We start from the raw sequence: 14,624 nt of genomic DNA, 5'->3' as shown, positions 1-14,624 counted from the left end.
GAGGGGGGCGGCGGGCAGCGGGCCGGCAGTGCCGGGGTTTCAGGCCGTTAGCGATGGCCCCTCGGCGGCCTCGCCCGGGGGTCTGAACCGGTGGTAGCTCGGGAGGGGGGAACAGGGTAACCGTGAGCGAGAGAGCAGCGAGCGGTGCGGGGGCCGTGGCCTTGTGCCGGGGTTGGGTCTGTGGTGAAGCTGAACTTCTCCTTGCCGCGAGTTTGTCTCTCAGCTGGCTTTTAATAGGTTATGTTTCAGCTCACTGCTTGTTTTTGCTTTCTTTTTCCTTCCTCTTCCGGCTTTGGTCCCTGTTGGGTGAGCTGCGGTTCCTACTCTCTTAAGGATTAATGTCTTATCTCCATTAGCACTGGAGTAATCAGCTTGAGAGGCAAAGCTTTGGCTTTATAGTAAGAATATATGTTTCCCAGTGCTTACTGAGAGAAACCTTAACTTTATTCTGTACTCAAGTTAGAGCGTGCTTTTACATCTGCTTAAGGAGGTCTTGTGTCAACAGACAGCGTTCCCCTTCCCGGCTGTATTCTGGTAACCGACTTTGGGGGAGGTCAGAGTTAGTTACGCATTGTTTGCTCATCTGGCATTTAAGCCAAAGCGTTACGTCTGTCATTGCAAACAGCTGGTTTTGCTGACATAGCAGCTCACGAGGAGCCAGCACAGTTCCTGTCATCTGTCTTTTCGAGGTAAGGCCTGAGCCACCTCCAGTTCTCTAAAGCTGTTTGGAAGCAGAGTGTTTCTGGCAACCTTGCTTTTTTTTTTTTTTTTTTTTTTCCCCCAAAACCTAGAAATGGGGCAGTAGTGATTAAAATTAGGCTTTTTAGTCCCGGAAGTACGTGTGAGAGTGTCTACAGGTTGCTACAACACCATCGCTGTACTAATTTCCTTCCTCTTTGGTGGTTTGTTTCAACTATAACTTCAGGTCTCTGAGAAAGCAGCAACGCATTCCAGAGGGTTAACAAAATGAGTAACTTGAAGGTGTTGACTCCTTTTTGGACCTTCTAAATGCACTCAGATCCCAAGTAACCAAGTATTAGCAGCTTGTCACCTGTATTAACTGATCTTCCACAGGATAGACTGAAGTGAGTGACACAGGAGTTGGCTTGCCCACAGCTCCCCAGGTTGCGCTGTAACTGTGCGATTGTAGTTAAGTTTTAGCCTCAAATTCCAACATGTGAGAGTCTTTTTAGGAAGAACTTTTTTAGGCAGTCATTTCTGGAAGAACTCCTAACTGATTTGCAACGGCTTTTTTGCATCAGCAACAGGATTTGATGTGAGGGTCTTATTATCCCTAGCTACTGTTGTTATTTTTCAGTCTCTTATTTAATTTTTTTCCCCTCTAATGGACAGACCAATGGAAGCAGGGGGTATCACGTGCTAGGCATGCAATAAGAGTTTTATAACCAGATCTTTGGCTTCTGGTGGAATGACAAAGTATGTAAACTTCTCCGCATGTGTTGCGAGAGGCAGGGTGAAAGGCTAGCAGTCGTGAGGTTTTCCTGTTGTGGAGAACTGGTTTCTGTCCTTGTCTCGCCAAGAGATACCTCATCACTACAGCTTTTTTTTTTTAGTGATTTGTGGTGCTATATGGAGGATTGTTCACAGAACATAAACATCCTTCAGTAAGGGGTTAAGATGGCCTGTCCTGTGGCTGCTATGCATATAACTAGAAGAAACGGTATCTGTAGTGAGGAAGGAAATACGAGGCCTGTCATTCCAGCCCAAAATAGAAGTGCTAAGTGATTTTTGTGGAATGTCACATTTTACAGGCTTGAAACAATGTCAGTAGTAGCAGAGGAGCAGTGAGGAGAGAAATCCTGATGTACCATACTCTTCTACTCCAATGCAGTAGACTAACTTCTGATTAAAAAAACAACCACCCTTTTTTGAAGACCTCTTTTTTTTTTTTTTTAATAAAACAGAAGAAAGTTTTGGCTTAATGTAATTCTGCTTCCAAGATGCTTGTTTCTTAACTACAGTGGAGAGCGAAGGGATATGGAATCAAAGAGGCCTGGCAAAATTAGAATCTCTTTTAGCAGAAGTAGGTGTATATTTGGGAAGATCTTAACTGGAGGGTACTGAAAATTAAAATGAGAAGATTCCCTTGGTCAGATTAGGGCAAACAACCACAGGATGAACATATGGGATGCAGCTGTGTTAAATTGTGGCTATGTTTTGGTAGCTGTTGGACGCAAGACACTGGCATGTCACCATATGGGAGTGTTTTTCTTGAGTTCCTTATCATTCTACATGTAGCTGATGTAGTCCACCCAATTTCTCTCCTGTTTCAGGAAAGGTAGAGGAGGTATTCTGAAAATCTTGCGTCTCCTTTGAAATTGAAATTATTCTTGATGGACCACAGGTCCCAAAATGCTGACCTTTTGTTCCATAAGTGACTTTTGCACTGATGGTTACTGGACTTGAGTCTAGTCAAGCTTTTGCCATTTAGATGCTCTTCAGAGTTACCTGCTGTGACCAAATCCAGCAGAAGAAATGGACATTTGTGAAAGCTTGTGGTAGCTTCTCTTTGTGTTTCTCTTGCAGCACAGCTTGAAATGGGCTAAATAGGATGCTGTAAGCTTTTGTAATTGTGGAAGTTGGATTCCAGCTATCTTTCAAACTTGGCCTTGGAAACTACATTAAACTCGGAAGTTTCTGACAGAAAAGTTTCTTTGGGTTATATTAGTGCACCAATAGGAGTCACATCCCATTAGGGTGGAATAAAGTAGCTAAGGGAAAATAGGCTTGTTGGGTTTCTCTGCAGTCCTCGAGACCTGGTGGACAACATCAGTTCTCACAAACGTTTCTGGGCCTTGCTATTGCAGTGTGAGTGTGCTTAGCTGGGGCGGGTGCTGCTCAGTCACCTCTTGCTCACTGGGATGTTTGCCTTAGCAGCAGCAATAGCTTCAGCGTGTTTTCATTAAATCACTGTGGGGCTTAGCGTGATCCACCACCCAAACCCTTTGTGCAATATGGTTGGCTTCAACACCGCTCAGCTGAAAAGAAGAGGCAAACAAAGATGGAAGGAAACTGCAGTCCTCACCCCAGTAGCAAACCAGTACTGCAGCTCCAGGACCAAAGTGGTCACCTAGAGCTGCTTTTAGTCCTGTGAACTTGATCTCCTCTCTCTGGATCTTTGGAGATTGAGGTCCTCTAACAGAATATGGCATCCAGCAGGAAAAACCTCAGATGTCGGGGCTTGCCCCACAAGACAAGAACAGCTTTGTTGCTAGTTTTATAAAATTATTTAGACAATATTTTTTGTAAGTCTCTGTTGTCTTGGAGTGTGGATGGGTAGATGTATTTATTAGAGGTTAGATTTTGTGAGAACAGCAGAAGGACTAACTCAGAACCTGAGTGAAGAGTAAGTACCCCACCAGCACTGTTGCTCATTCTTAATTTTGCCACAAAAAGAAGGAAAAAACAAACTTCCAAATCCAAACCTACGCTACTTAAAACTGGGATCTAACAAGAGAGTGAGACTCTTCCACTTTTCTCCCTGCATGAGTGCAGATAGCCCTGTCCTGCTCCGCTCTTCGTGGGACTGCAAGGAGGGGTGATACAAAGCAGAGAGCCCTCTGACCTGTGGCAGGCTGGAAAGGTTGGAAGCAACAGCATTGCTTAGATTTGGGGTGGGCAAGAAGTGTTCCAGTTTATAAATGCACACTCCAAACTCTTGGTTGTCTGTTGGCCGATTTCAATACTGCTCTGATGGACTGGAATCCTCATAAGGGTAATTATTCTGGGAGGGGAAACTTGCAATCAGTAAAATCAGGTTTGAAGCATTGTTAGGCTGTCATGCAAGTCCTTCCTAAAAAAGGCACAGGTGGAGAGGACTTTCCTATAGAATGTGAGAGTCATTATGTTGACTCCCAAAGGCTCTAGGAGTTGGTCTGAAAGGACCTGTAGTATGACAGGAATGTGTGTAAACCAGCTGACCGACAAATTTGATGGTGACTAACTTGATTAAAACTATAAGTGGTAGGAAATTATTCTGTCAGCTGCAGGTGCAAGTTGTTCCTTGTTCCTGGGCCTCATGAAGACCCACTTTAGACTGAACTTCTCTCGAGTTGTTTCTTCTCCCCAGTTGATGATTGCAGGAAACTGCAAAGTTGCTATAGACACAATAGGCATGTGCCCCTCTAGCATGTTCACTGAAACTGCAGATTTAAGAGGGTGGTTGAGCTCTAAACTGACAAGCTCTGCTGCTAAATAACTGAAGCAGTAATCTAAACCTCTTCAAAATGACTTTTTTTTTTTTTTTTTTTTACCAGATGCTCAGTGGTGTTGATTAGCCTCTTCGCTACAAACACTCTCAAAAAAGGTCTATCTAAATAATCATTCAGCCAGACCTGGTCACACCCTCTGTACTCAGCAGCTTTTGGTGTGTTTTTTTTCCTGATAATGTTCAACCCATGCCTTTTTAGCCTGACGTGCATTATAGCAGTGCAAGCTACGCAAGCATGTGTTTGAGTTACACATCTGTGGTTCCGACAGAGTTGGTTTAATTCTGAATTAAAGGATCAGCCTTCTGAATAGCAGAGTAAATGACCAGTTCTGGTGATGAAGTTTGTCTGCAAAATGGCTCTGTCACATCATGTGAAAGTAATGACGGTGTCCTTTTACTTTATAGCTGTAGTTGCAGGCAAAGACTGAAGTCTGCCATGTGCAAGAAACAGCAGACCACCACAAACCCCAGTCAAGCCACTTTCATTACTTAACTTATTCTTAAGAATAAGTCAGATCCTCGGTAATGTACAATAACACACAGACCTTCCAGTCCACTGCCCACCTGTTTTGGGGGGTTAGGTTGGAGAGAAAACTAGAAATAACAAAAAAGTGAGTCTTTGTGTGAATGATCCCATTCCAGCTGTTTTAAATGCTTGGGTAGATTGGAAGTGGTGCTGGGGAAGGGGAAAACTGGAGGCACCAGTAATGAAAACTACCTGTATGAGAAATGTGATCCTGAATAACAGTGGCATGTTTGCCTACCACTTAAGATTTATATTAAGGGGTGGGTGGGGGTACTGAGTAGGAAAAGGTAAACTAGTAGGCTTTTATAAGTAACACTTACTGAGTATCCAGAGTGACTTTGGGGCCGGTCGGTGTGGATAGGTGTCTTGCTGGCATTGTGGAGTTTTGCTTCCAAGCTTAGCAACATACCTCTTTTATAAATAAAACTTAGGGCAGTTGGTGGAAATGCTAGGTTAAGTGACAGGTAAGCAGTCTGTTGTGACTTTGTAGCAACTGTGATCTTGTGTTAAGACTATTAGAAATACCTTCATAGTAATAATTTCCTGTTCTAGCAGTCTAATGAAGCAGCTGTTTATTCACAGGAAACCCCTTTCAAGAGCCCAACTGATTTTTCTGCTCTTGTGAGCTTTATTCCTGTGGCAATTTTGCTTTGTGCTTCACCAGTGTCTTGTGTCAGGGTCAGTGGTGCGCTCAGGATGCTTTCGGGCAAACAGTTCTTGTTGTGTAGGTTGGTGGACTTAGTACTTAGGTATTGGGTATGTGCCTTGCAAGGCCAAAGTATTGGGTTCGGTGCTTCAAGGTCGATTAGCATTTGTTGGCCTTGTGAAAGAAAAGGGTATTTTTAAAACAGAATTAGATCTGTTGGGGCTTTTTAAGTGCAGGGGGCAGAACTGAGTGAAAACAATGGGCAATGGGGTCTTGCAAAGTGGGAGACTTCAAGACAAACGTAGGCAGAAGTATATTTATATAAGGGAACAATATATGATAAATTGTGTGTTTTCAGAAAACGGAATGAAAAAAATGAACTATTTGTTGACAGTTTTTGTAATGGGGCATGAAGATGTGGTGTTGGTGTTTATCACTTGATGTACCAGGCAACATGCTAATGTCTGGTGATGGCAATTCAGCCATTCTAGTAAAAGATAAAGCACAGCAAATACATACTTCTGTTATACTCTTTGACCAGTTCTTTGGGCAGTGATAGGAATGAAACCGTTTGGGTTGCTGGGGGGATTTGATGATAAACACCTGCCTTTTAACCAGGGCCCAAGGCAGTGGCCGAAGTGAGCACGTCTCTGAGGCAAAGCTAGCTGAGGCGCGGTACATGTGGACAATTCTGAGGCTGACGATCTGATTCTTGTTTTTTTTTCTTTCAGATGGAAAGAATGCGAGTGGATCCAAACAGCGTTATAATCGTAAAAGAGAGACTTCATATTCAAGAAATGAGAACTTTTCCAGTCAGTCCCGTCGCTCCAATTCACAGAAAAGCAAAGCTTTTAACAAGATGCCCCCTCAAAGGGGAGGTAGCGGTGGAGGTGGCAGACTTTTTAGCTCTTGTAATGGTGGAAGACGAGATGAGGTGAGATTTGTAATGCCATGCCTCCAAGGCCTTCTCTCTTGGGACGAGAGGATCACTCTGACCTGCCTAGGATAGGCCTTCTGTGCTCAGCTCCTGGGCTGGGAAGGGAAAAAGTGGTAGGAGAACATCGTTGAGATGCCAGAGTGAGTGTGAGCAGAACAACTTGGCAACAACAGAAGAGGAATGCTCTCTGCTTTGAGAAACTTGCGATAAAAAATACCATCTGAGGAATGGGTACCTAGGCAGGCCATGTACATATCTCATGAAGCAGAGGTCCTTCATGAAAATATCTAGTGATACGATTTCAAGCTTTTAAGTCTGATGTGATTGTGTGTGACCACTTCAGTGTACAAATTTGGACATGATAGTGGTATTGGGAGAGTAATCGTATTAGCCTTGGTGACATCAAGAGGGCATAAAACCGTACTGAGGCTTTTATGCTGATGTGGGTCTAAATACTGTAGATTATTTGTGGGTTTTCACCAATACTCTTGATTTTTCAGTTTTAGTGAATGAGTGGACTCTGTCAAAACTCACCTGCTGTCTCTGTTGAATTCTCATTCTTTGCTTCATTATATGAAAACTAACCAAAACAAGTACAACCTGTGCAAATAGTAATCAGACTTGTATTACTGGCTGTATAAAGGAATGTTGTCAGGATTGGAACAGCTTTCTTCTATTACTAACCTTGACTACTAGGTTTTGCCAGCTTTTGCTTGTCCTTATGTGTGGTGTTTTTATGCTCTCCTTGGTGAGCAGTGTGGAGTAAGACCACTCAGTTCTAAGGTTCAGGTTCTTATGCACTTCTAATGCTGCACTACTTGATTTGCAGAACTGGAATGGGAGAAGGTAAGTGAGTGGATGCTGCGTATTCTGTACGTAATCACCGATGGGGCCTGGGTATCAACTTGTACTGATGCTTTTGTAGTAAATTCTAGCAAGTTCTAACAAATGCTGTTGTCTCTTAGGTAGCAGAGGCTCAGCGGGCAGAGTTCAGCCCTGCCCAGTTCTCTGGTCCCAAGAAGATTAATCTGAACCACTTACTGAACTTCACTTTTGAACCCCGTGGCCAAGCAGGCCATTTTGATGGGAGTGGACATGGCAACTGGGGGAAAAGGAACAAGTGGGGACATAAGCCTTTCAACAAGGAGCTCTTCCTACAGGCCAAGTGAGTGGAAGACCAGAAGGGCTCTTAGACTTCTACAGAGACACTGAGCTGTAAGGGATGATCAACCAGGGAATTGTTTTTGAGCTTAACTACTTGTATTGACTTTTCCAGGGTGAAGTTACCTCTCCGTAGTGTTTTTAGTGGTAATGGCTATACTTGAAAGGGATAAAAATATATCAAGTTGTTGTCTTTACTTATTTAGAAGGTACCTGATGGACTGAGTCCTTTAGATACAAACCAGTTAGTCTTCTGCTCTAATTTTCTAGCGTCACTTGTGGAATATGACACTTCATTTGGGAAGACCTATGTCATTCCTTTACGGAAGATGGTAATTTTTTTCCAAAAAATAGTATGTTGAGATGGTAGGGGCAGCAGTTGCTGGATGAAAGAAAGCTATTCTGAATTTATAAGTCCCAGAAGCAATTACTCATGTGGGTCTTAGTTCATAAACTGCTGATTATGTCAGAGGCCCCTAGGTACGTATTATCATCCAAATGATGATCACAGTTTAGTAATCCAGCAGCGGAATTGATTTTGACTGGAAATAATGGTCAATTTTACCAGAATTTGAAGTGTGTTCAGGACGTCCTGTATCTCATCACGTTAATGATAATAAAAATTATCTTCAGCATTGATGCTTCTGATTTTTCCCTGTTGTTTTGTGACTTATTATAGTGAAGTCTATTTGCAGGAACCTCAGTGGTTCTAGTTTTTGTGAGCATATTTTTTTCTACTTGTGGATTCCCTGTTTTTAATAGATCCCCGATGGAGCTGGCTGTTGCTTACATGTTTCTGGAAAACCACTCTGCCTGGCTCATTCTGTAATTAGTATGAGATGTTGCGTCTAACTGAAATTAGACACACCTGTATTCTGGAAAACTGGTTGTGAATTGAACTCTCTTGTTTTTTGTTGGTAGAATTTAGTGACTGCATTCAGCAGTTTTCTGCTGGACAAAGAAGCAGCTCAGCGAATCCTATAGGATAGTTCCCAACGAATTTTTAGAAACAACTGAGTGGGTCATCTGTCTCTTTGCCTTTCCCCAGCTGCCAGTTTGTTGTCTCTGAAGAACAGGACTACACAGTCCACTTTGCTGATCCAGATACCTTGGTCAACTGGGACTTTGTGGAGCAAGTGGTCAGTTGTGATGGGCTGGATTTTCTTTTTTTTTTTCCCCCCCCTTCTTCTTAAGAAGCTCAACCTGTCTTTAACTGCCTCTTTATCTCTGTGATGTTACATAAAACTCAGCTGTTTTTGAGTTGAGGCCTCTTCTGTCACTCCCACAATACTGGGAAAGATCTGTCATGGAATATATTATGAAATACTTTCATGACAGGAAAAGAGAAGTGCTAAAATCTATTAGGAAAATTAGCAGCTTCTTCTTGCTTTCGCAGATGGGAGCTCATCAAAAATAGTATCTGACATTCTGTAGACAGAGTCCTTGTGATTGAGATATTAACAAAAAATTTGGGCATGAGTCCATGGAAGAGGACTAGAGTGTAGAATTTTGAAGAATTATTCTGTGCATAGGTGGCCCATCTTGCCTAGCAACAAAATGGAAAATCTCGTTGAGACTTGTGGTCAGAACTTTGGGTTGCCTCAAGTAGAAACTTCTTATCTGCCAAGTCTAGTCTTGGTGTATGGTGTAGCTGGAGAGAAGGTAGGCTTACGGATACCTGACACTACAAGAGAGCTGGAAAATGTAGGTGTTTGCTTGGCAGTTGTGTCTCTGTCAGGCTAACAAAGGGTCTGAGTAAAGTAGAACATTCATGGAAATAGGTAAGTTTAGTCTTGCTGTTAAATAGGGCTGCACAAGTCTGCTTGTGTAAGTGAGGTGACAGCTCATTTGCTGTCTTCTCAGTGTCTGAATTTGGATGTTGGAAGATGCTGCTAACTCTTAGAGATGATGAATACATGAGGGGAAACATGAGAAGAGCCACTTTCTTAATGTCATTAGAGTAGCCAGATGGGTGGGTTTGAAAGTTATTCTATATGCAGTCTGAAGGTGTAACTTAGTTCACAGTGTACTTAATTTCTTGGTAAATAAGCAGAGCCTGAAGAGCTGGAAGAGTAATATGTTAGAGTAGATCTTATAGGTGGCTTATTCTGTAGCACAGGAACTGATTTCCAAGTCTAAAACCTGTACCGTTCTTCTCATGTCCCATTTCAGCGAATTTGTAGCCATGAAGTGCCCTCTTGCCCAATATGTCTGTACCCACCAACCGCAGCAAAGATCACCCGCTGTGGGCATATCTTTTGTTGGGCGTGTATCCTTCACTATCTCTCCCTGAGCGAAAAGACCTGGAGTAAATGTCCTATTTGTTATGGCTCTGTTCACAAGAAGGATCTCAAGAGGTAAGACTTGATATTTATTAAATGATGCATCTTTTTGGAATGTTATTTTTACTCTACTAACCTCCTCCTTACATTGTAGCGTTGTTGCTATGGAAACACGTCAATATGCAATTGGTGATACCATTACGATGCAACTTATGAGGAGAGAGAAAGGTGTTCTGATAGCACTGCCCAAATCTCAGTGGATGAATGTGGTGCAGCCTGTTTACATCGGAGGTGAGCATATCTGAGTACTGGGGCTTGGCATCCTGCTCCTGACTGTAACTAGGACTTGTATGGAGAGGATTTACCATGGCAGTGCTGTGCTGTCACCTTAGAATAAACCGGACTACAAGACATGGGTTTTAGCAGCTGAAAACCTTAATGACCACATATTATTAATAAGCTTTCTACCCATGCTTTGGGGTTTTTTTTAAGGCTTTAACTTCTGTGCTGCTTCCCTTCAAGTTACTGCACTGCAGACTCCTGTCTTCTCACTCATTGGTATCAGTCTGATGTGTGTTTTGTATTGTACAGTCATTGACACTTGCTGCTTTTGTTGGCTCTTCAGTGTCCTTAACTCTTTTTTTTTTTTTTTTTTTTTTCCTCCTGGCTCCTCATTATACAGCTTAGCAAAAATAACTCTGTGTCTAAACTATTTCAAGGATATAATCTTCAACAAGGTTTTCATCATCATCACTTATCAGCTAAAATCTGTGAGTGATATGGGGAAATAATCGAAATTACTGCAAACCTATTCCAAACATCTGTTGCCTGCCTTCTTCGGTTTTCTCCAGTCAAGTAATGTGACTAACACATCATCATCTTATCTGTTAGTATCAAAAAAAATTTGTGACTAAAGAAATAATTTTACTTAACATTGCTGTTTTGTGGGCTGCCTTGGCTCACTTCGTTTTGCAGTCAGTGCAGAGTGAAAGGCTGCATGCATTTAAGATCTCTTTAAAAAGTCAAGTCTCCGAAAGCATGATGGGTATCCAGCATGCAGTGTGTGCTTACATGTTTCTCAGTATTTCAAAGTAAAGGACTTTATATCCTTTCCTAAAACAAACAAAAGAACAAATGAGTGATTTGAGATCATTCTAAACCCAGGAAATTCAGCATTAACTTGGTGTTCTGTAGACAAGCTTGGACCCTTAGGGAGCAGTGACTATAGGGACTGCACTAGTTTGTGATGCTATGGTTGCTGTAAAGTTAAGCTCTCTAGTAACAAAGATTAACCTTTTGCTAAACTTTAATTCTTTATAGCTTACTGTTTCTGCTGTGCTTATTGTAAAAACCTCATAGTAATGTTTTATGGATTTTTAATACATACGGGCTTATGAACTAGTTTGAGCCAAAAAAGAGGTCACTTTTTCAGAACTTTCCAGCTGCAGTATTTTTGAGTATATAGAGAAGAGGAAGAAGCAGCAGACTGAATTGTTTCAGGAAGTTTTGACTACTCAAGGCTTCTCAAAGGTGATGCTTCCACAGCATAGAAGTTTAGAGTTGATTTTTTTTTTTTTTTTTTTTAATGTGTAGCAATCAAGTGGTGAAGTGGCAGGTTGAAAGTGGCAGATAAACTGCTGCGTGGGGGAGATGTGTATAGCAGAGCAGGTATGTGGCACCAGCTTGTGCCATCAGTGATATAATGGTAATAACATGGAGTCTGTATCAAATTCTTGTTAAGTATTGTCTGCCCTCAGATGAATTAACTCACAAAATTGAGCAGTAACAAAACTTCAGAAGAAACAGAAGTCCAACCTGGTGCCTTTACATGCAGATATTAATGATTTGGTGCTCCTTCTGTTCAGATGACCAGCACAGTCAGTATTCAAAGCTGCTTCTGGCATCCAGGGAGCAAGTCCTGCAGATGGTGATTCTGGAGGAGAAAGCGGCATTACTAAAACAGTATGAGGAAGAAAAACACACCCCAGAAGCTTGCTTTATTGAGGCAGCTATCCAGGAACTAAAGGTGAGAACCTCTTTGGAGGCTTTTAGTAACTTTATTTTTAAGAGTATGCTGAGTGCTGAGCATCTGTGTTCTGCTGCATAAGTGGCTGTGTATGATTTATTCTGGACTCCGCAGTGTACGCACTAGCAAAGTGGTGATGTGTGCTGCTAGAATAGCATTATAAATCTGGTGTGATGTTCAAGATGATAGAACAGAATGCTTTTTACTGAGTGGTATTCCTTCCATAAATATAAAGGAGTTCTGCTTTCAAAGGAAGATGTGTTTCCCTTTCAGGTCCAGCAATTTCTGGGATAACTTCTATCAGGCAGACATGAGCAAACCTGTAGAATATTCCTTTTCAAAGCCTTTAGGTGTCCTACAATGGGTGTGCTTTCCATTAACAAGAAGGAGAGGACCTCTCTTCAAGGGTCACTCTTTGTCACAGATGAATTATAGACTAAGAAAACCTGAAGTACAGGACAAGGCTAAAAATAACTGTGGTGATAGTCTCCTGGCTTACATAGGAAATTGAAACTTACTCTCTTTGAATGACCTATAGGAGCGAGAAACAGCACTCTCTGCTGACCAGGATAAAAACAATGCCATTGCTGGAATCAGCGCAGCTGTGGAAGAATTGGTCCTAAAAAGCTCCAAGGCTGTGGAGCCTGCAGTTTCCCAGGAGAAAAAGGTGGGTGACAACTCTGCTCTGGCAGATCTTGTTAATACTTAATTCTGCCACTTCACACCACAATGTATGGTGAACTGGTGCCAAAGATTTTTGCAGAGATGATAATCTTTTGAAGGAGGTGATGTGGTACTAACTATGCTCTCTGCTGTGATAGTGTGGTGTGGAATATCTCTCTGCATTTGATGAGGAGCTTGTGGAGCCTTGCTCTGATCTGGCACGTTCCTTTTCGCCTCCTGTGGAAGCAGAAGAGGCAGTGCTGGATGAAGAGGAAGTACCTGAGGTGGACACCGTAGGGGAACTTGATATGAACACTACAGAAGAATCAAATCCATCTGAAACAAGCTACCAAGAATCTAAAGATACAGTTAGCAGCGGACATGTTAGCAACTCTCCTTTTTACTATTTCTATCAAGGTCAGTGCAATGAAATGCTAGAATCATGGTGGCAGAGATGCCTCCTCTGGGATCCTTCTTGAGGAAGGTGTTTGTCACTTCATTAGATGCAGCTAACCCCTGTGAAATAGAAGTCCCACAGAAACTCAGAAAGGAGCTTTAATTTTATTACTGGAGAATGTACTGAGGTGGGGAGAAGGGTTCTGAAAACTTAACAGGCAAAGAGCAAATGATGATATCTTATCTTACAGCTGAGGATGGACAGTGTATGTATCTTCACCCTGTGAACGTTCGATGTCTTGTTCGTGAATACGGTAGCTTGGAGAAGAGTCCAGAGAAGATAACTGCAGCTGTAGTTGAGATAACTGGCTACTCAATGACAGAGGTAGTTATTTTATCTTCTTATTAATTAAGGGCCCTTGTTTTGGCAGATTGATCATTGTAGCTGACAGTTGAGACTTGTTGCTCTTCAGTAATAAGAAATAATAACTGAATGGGTAGGCATGCTAATCTGTTGAAGGGCATCTGTGTAAGGTGCAGTACCTTATGTTGCTTTTGAAAAATAGGCTGCAGTCTAGCTTTTTTTTTCCTAGAAAGTAGGAACTTTTAGGAGTAAGAGAGAATTTCAACCTTAAGGTCAGTTTGTTGTTAAAGCTGTCTTAAAAACAGTAAATTCTTTTCTCATATAAGACAGTAGCTTGAACCAGACAGATTATCATCTTTCTCAACCTGAAGAAGTGTTCTGCCGTTGCCTTGAACAAACAGTTGTTTCTAAGCACCCTATAGAGGTGAGATGTTACGAAAATAAAGAGGACGGAAAGAAACTTCAGTGTTTGAGATAGAGGGAGTGAAAGTGCTTAAGGCACTGAAGTTCTGGAATAGGGGATGGATCTTGAATTCCTTTACCTCAGATAAAGACAACTGCAAGAACTGGCATGTGCAGTAACAAATATATGTAATTCTTAATTTGTCCTTAAGAAAGGATATGCTCAAGTAAGAATGGATGCAGAGGTAGTGGGGAATTGTCTTCAAGTTTTTCAGCTCTGTGAGGAAAAATACAAAACTCTGCTTGTTTCAGTCTAGCAAAGTGGTGGTCGTTGGTCCAAATAATTTAAGTGTAAAAGGCAAATTTGGTTCAGTGCAAAAAATAATTGCATCAGAAGACTGGTATCGTAGAATTTTATTCCGGTGATGTGAGTGAGAAGGGAGGAATAACAAGAAAATCAGAAAGCAAGTGGGAGTAACTGCATCCAAATCTGATGATGATGTAGTCAGTGGAGATCTCGGAGCATTTGGTTCTGACCCAGGGCATCCTTCACATGTTTGTAGTTCATAAAGTGATTATTGTGTCACCGCTATTTTTTACCATTTGATTTGCTGAACGGTGGGCGTTCTGTCTCCATAAGCTATTCATCACTATGGCAGCCTCTGGACCTTGTTGCAATGATATATATCTGCTCTTTTTTTATCAGGATATAAGACAGCGTCATCGCTACCTCTGTCACTTGCCCCTCACCTGTGAGTTCAGCATTTGTGAGCTGGCTCTGAAGCCACCCGTCATCTCTAAGGAGACTTTAGAGTTATTTTCAGGTTGGTACTACCTTTCTAGTAGGCTCTGTCACGTATCCATGAGGGTGAAGGGGAAGTCGTTCTTATCCCTTAATTACAGAAAAAAGAACATACATAGCAGCTTTACTCCTCTTGCACCAACTGTCTGATGACTACTAGACAGAAAAACCCTGATTCACTGTTTTAT

The 14,624-nt window shown here is 42.0% G+C and overlaps 1 protein-coding gene across 4 annotated transcripts in view; it reads left to right on the top strand.

Annotated features, from left to right (window-relative positions):
• Nucleotides 1-14,624, top strand: part of RNF10 (ring finger protein 10) — a 21,796-nt gene that overhangs the window by 2,688 nt on the left and 4,484 nt on the right. For 2 of the 4 annotated variants that reach the window (XM_035898315.1, XM_009642830.2), the window contains exons 2-11: nucleotides 6,135-6,337; nucleotides 7,306-7,505; nucleotides 8,550-8,640; nucleotides 9,674-9,858; nucleotides 9,938-10,074; nucleotides 11,649-11,809; nucleotides 12,348-12,476; nucleotides 12,631-12,889; nucleotides 13,120-13,253; nucleotides 14,341-14,458. In XM_035898315.1, the coding sequence (XP_035754208.1) occupies nucleotides 6,135-6,337; nucleotides 7,306-7,505; nucleotides 8,550-8,640; nucleotides 9,674-9,858; nucleotides 9,938-10,074; nucleotides 11,649-11,809; nucleotides 12,348-12,476; nucleotides 12,631-12,889; nucleotides 13,120-13,253; nucleotides 14,341-14,458 (1,617 nt within the window). Of the gene's footprint in view, nucleotides 1-583; nucleotides 690-3,699; nucleotides 3,737-6,134; nucleotides 6,338-7,305; nucleotides 7,506-8,549; nucleotides 8,641-9,673; nucleotides 9,859-9,937; nucleotides 10,075-11,648; nucleotides 11,810-12,347; nucleotides 12,477-12,630; nucleotides 12,890-13,119; nucleotides 13,254-14,340; nucleotides 14,459-14,624 lie in introns of those variants that run through there. The other 2 variants (XM_035898317.1, XM_035898316.1) reach the window with 2 other exon arrangements.

This window comes from Egretta garzetta, unplaced genomic scaffold (genome assembly GCF_000687185.1).
Source record: "Egretta garzetta isolate BGI_Z169 unplaced genomic scaffold, ASM68718v1 scaffold7, whole genome shotgun sequence".
Taxonomy (NCBI): Eukaryota; Metazoa; Chordata; class Aves; order Pelecaniformes; family Ardeidae; genus Egretta; species Egretta garzetta.
Note: the sequence above shows the minus strand (reverse complement) of the source record. Positions and strands in the feature narration are given on the sequence as shown.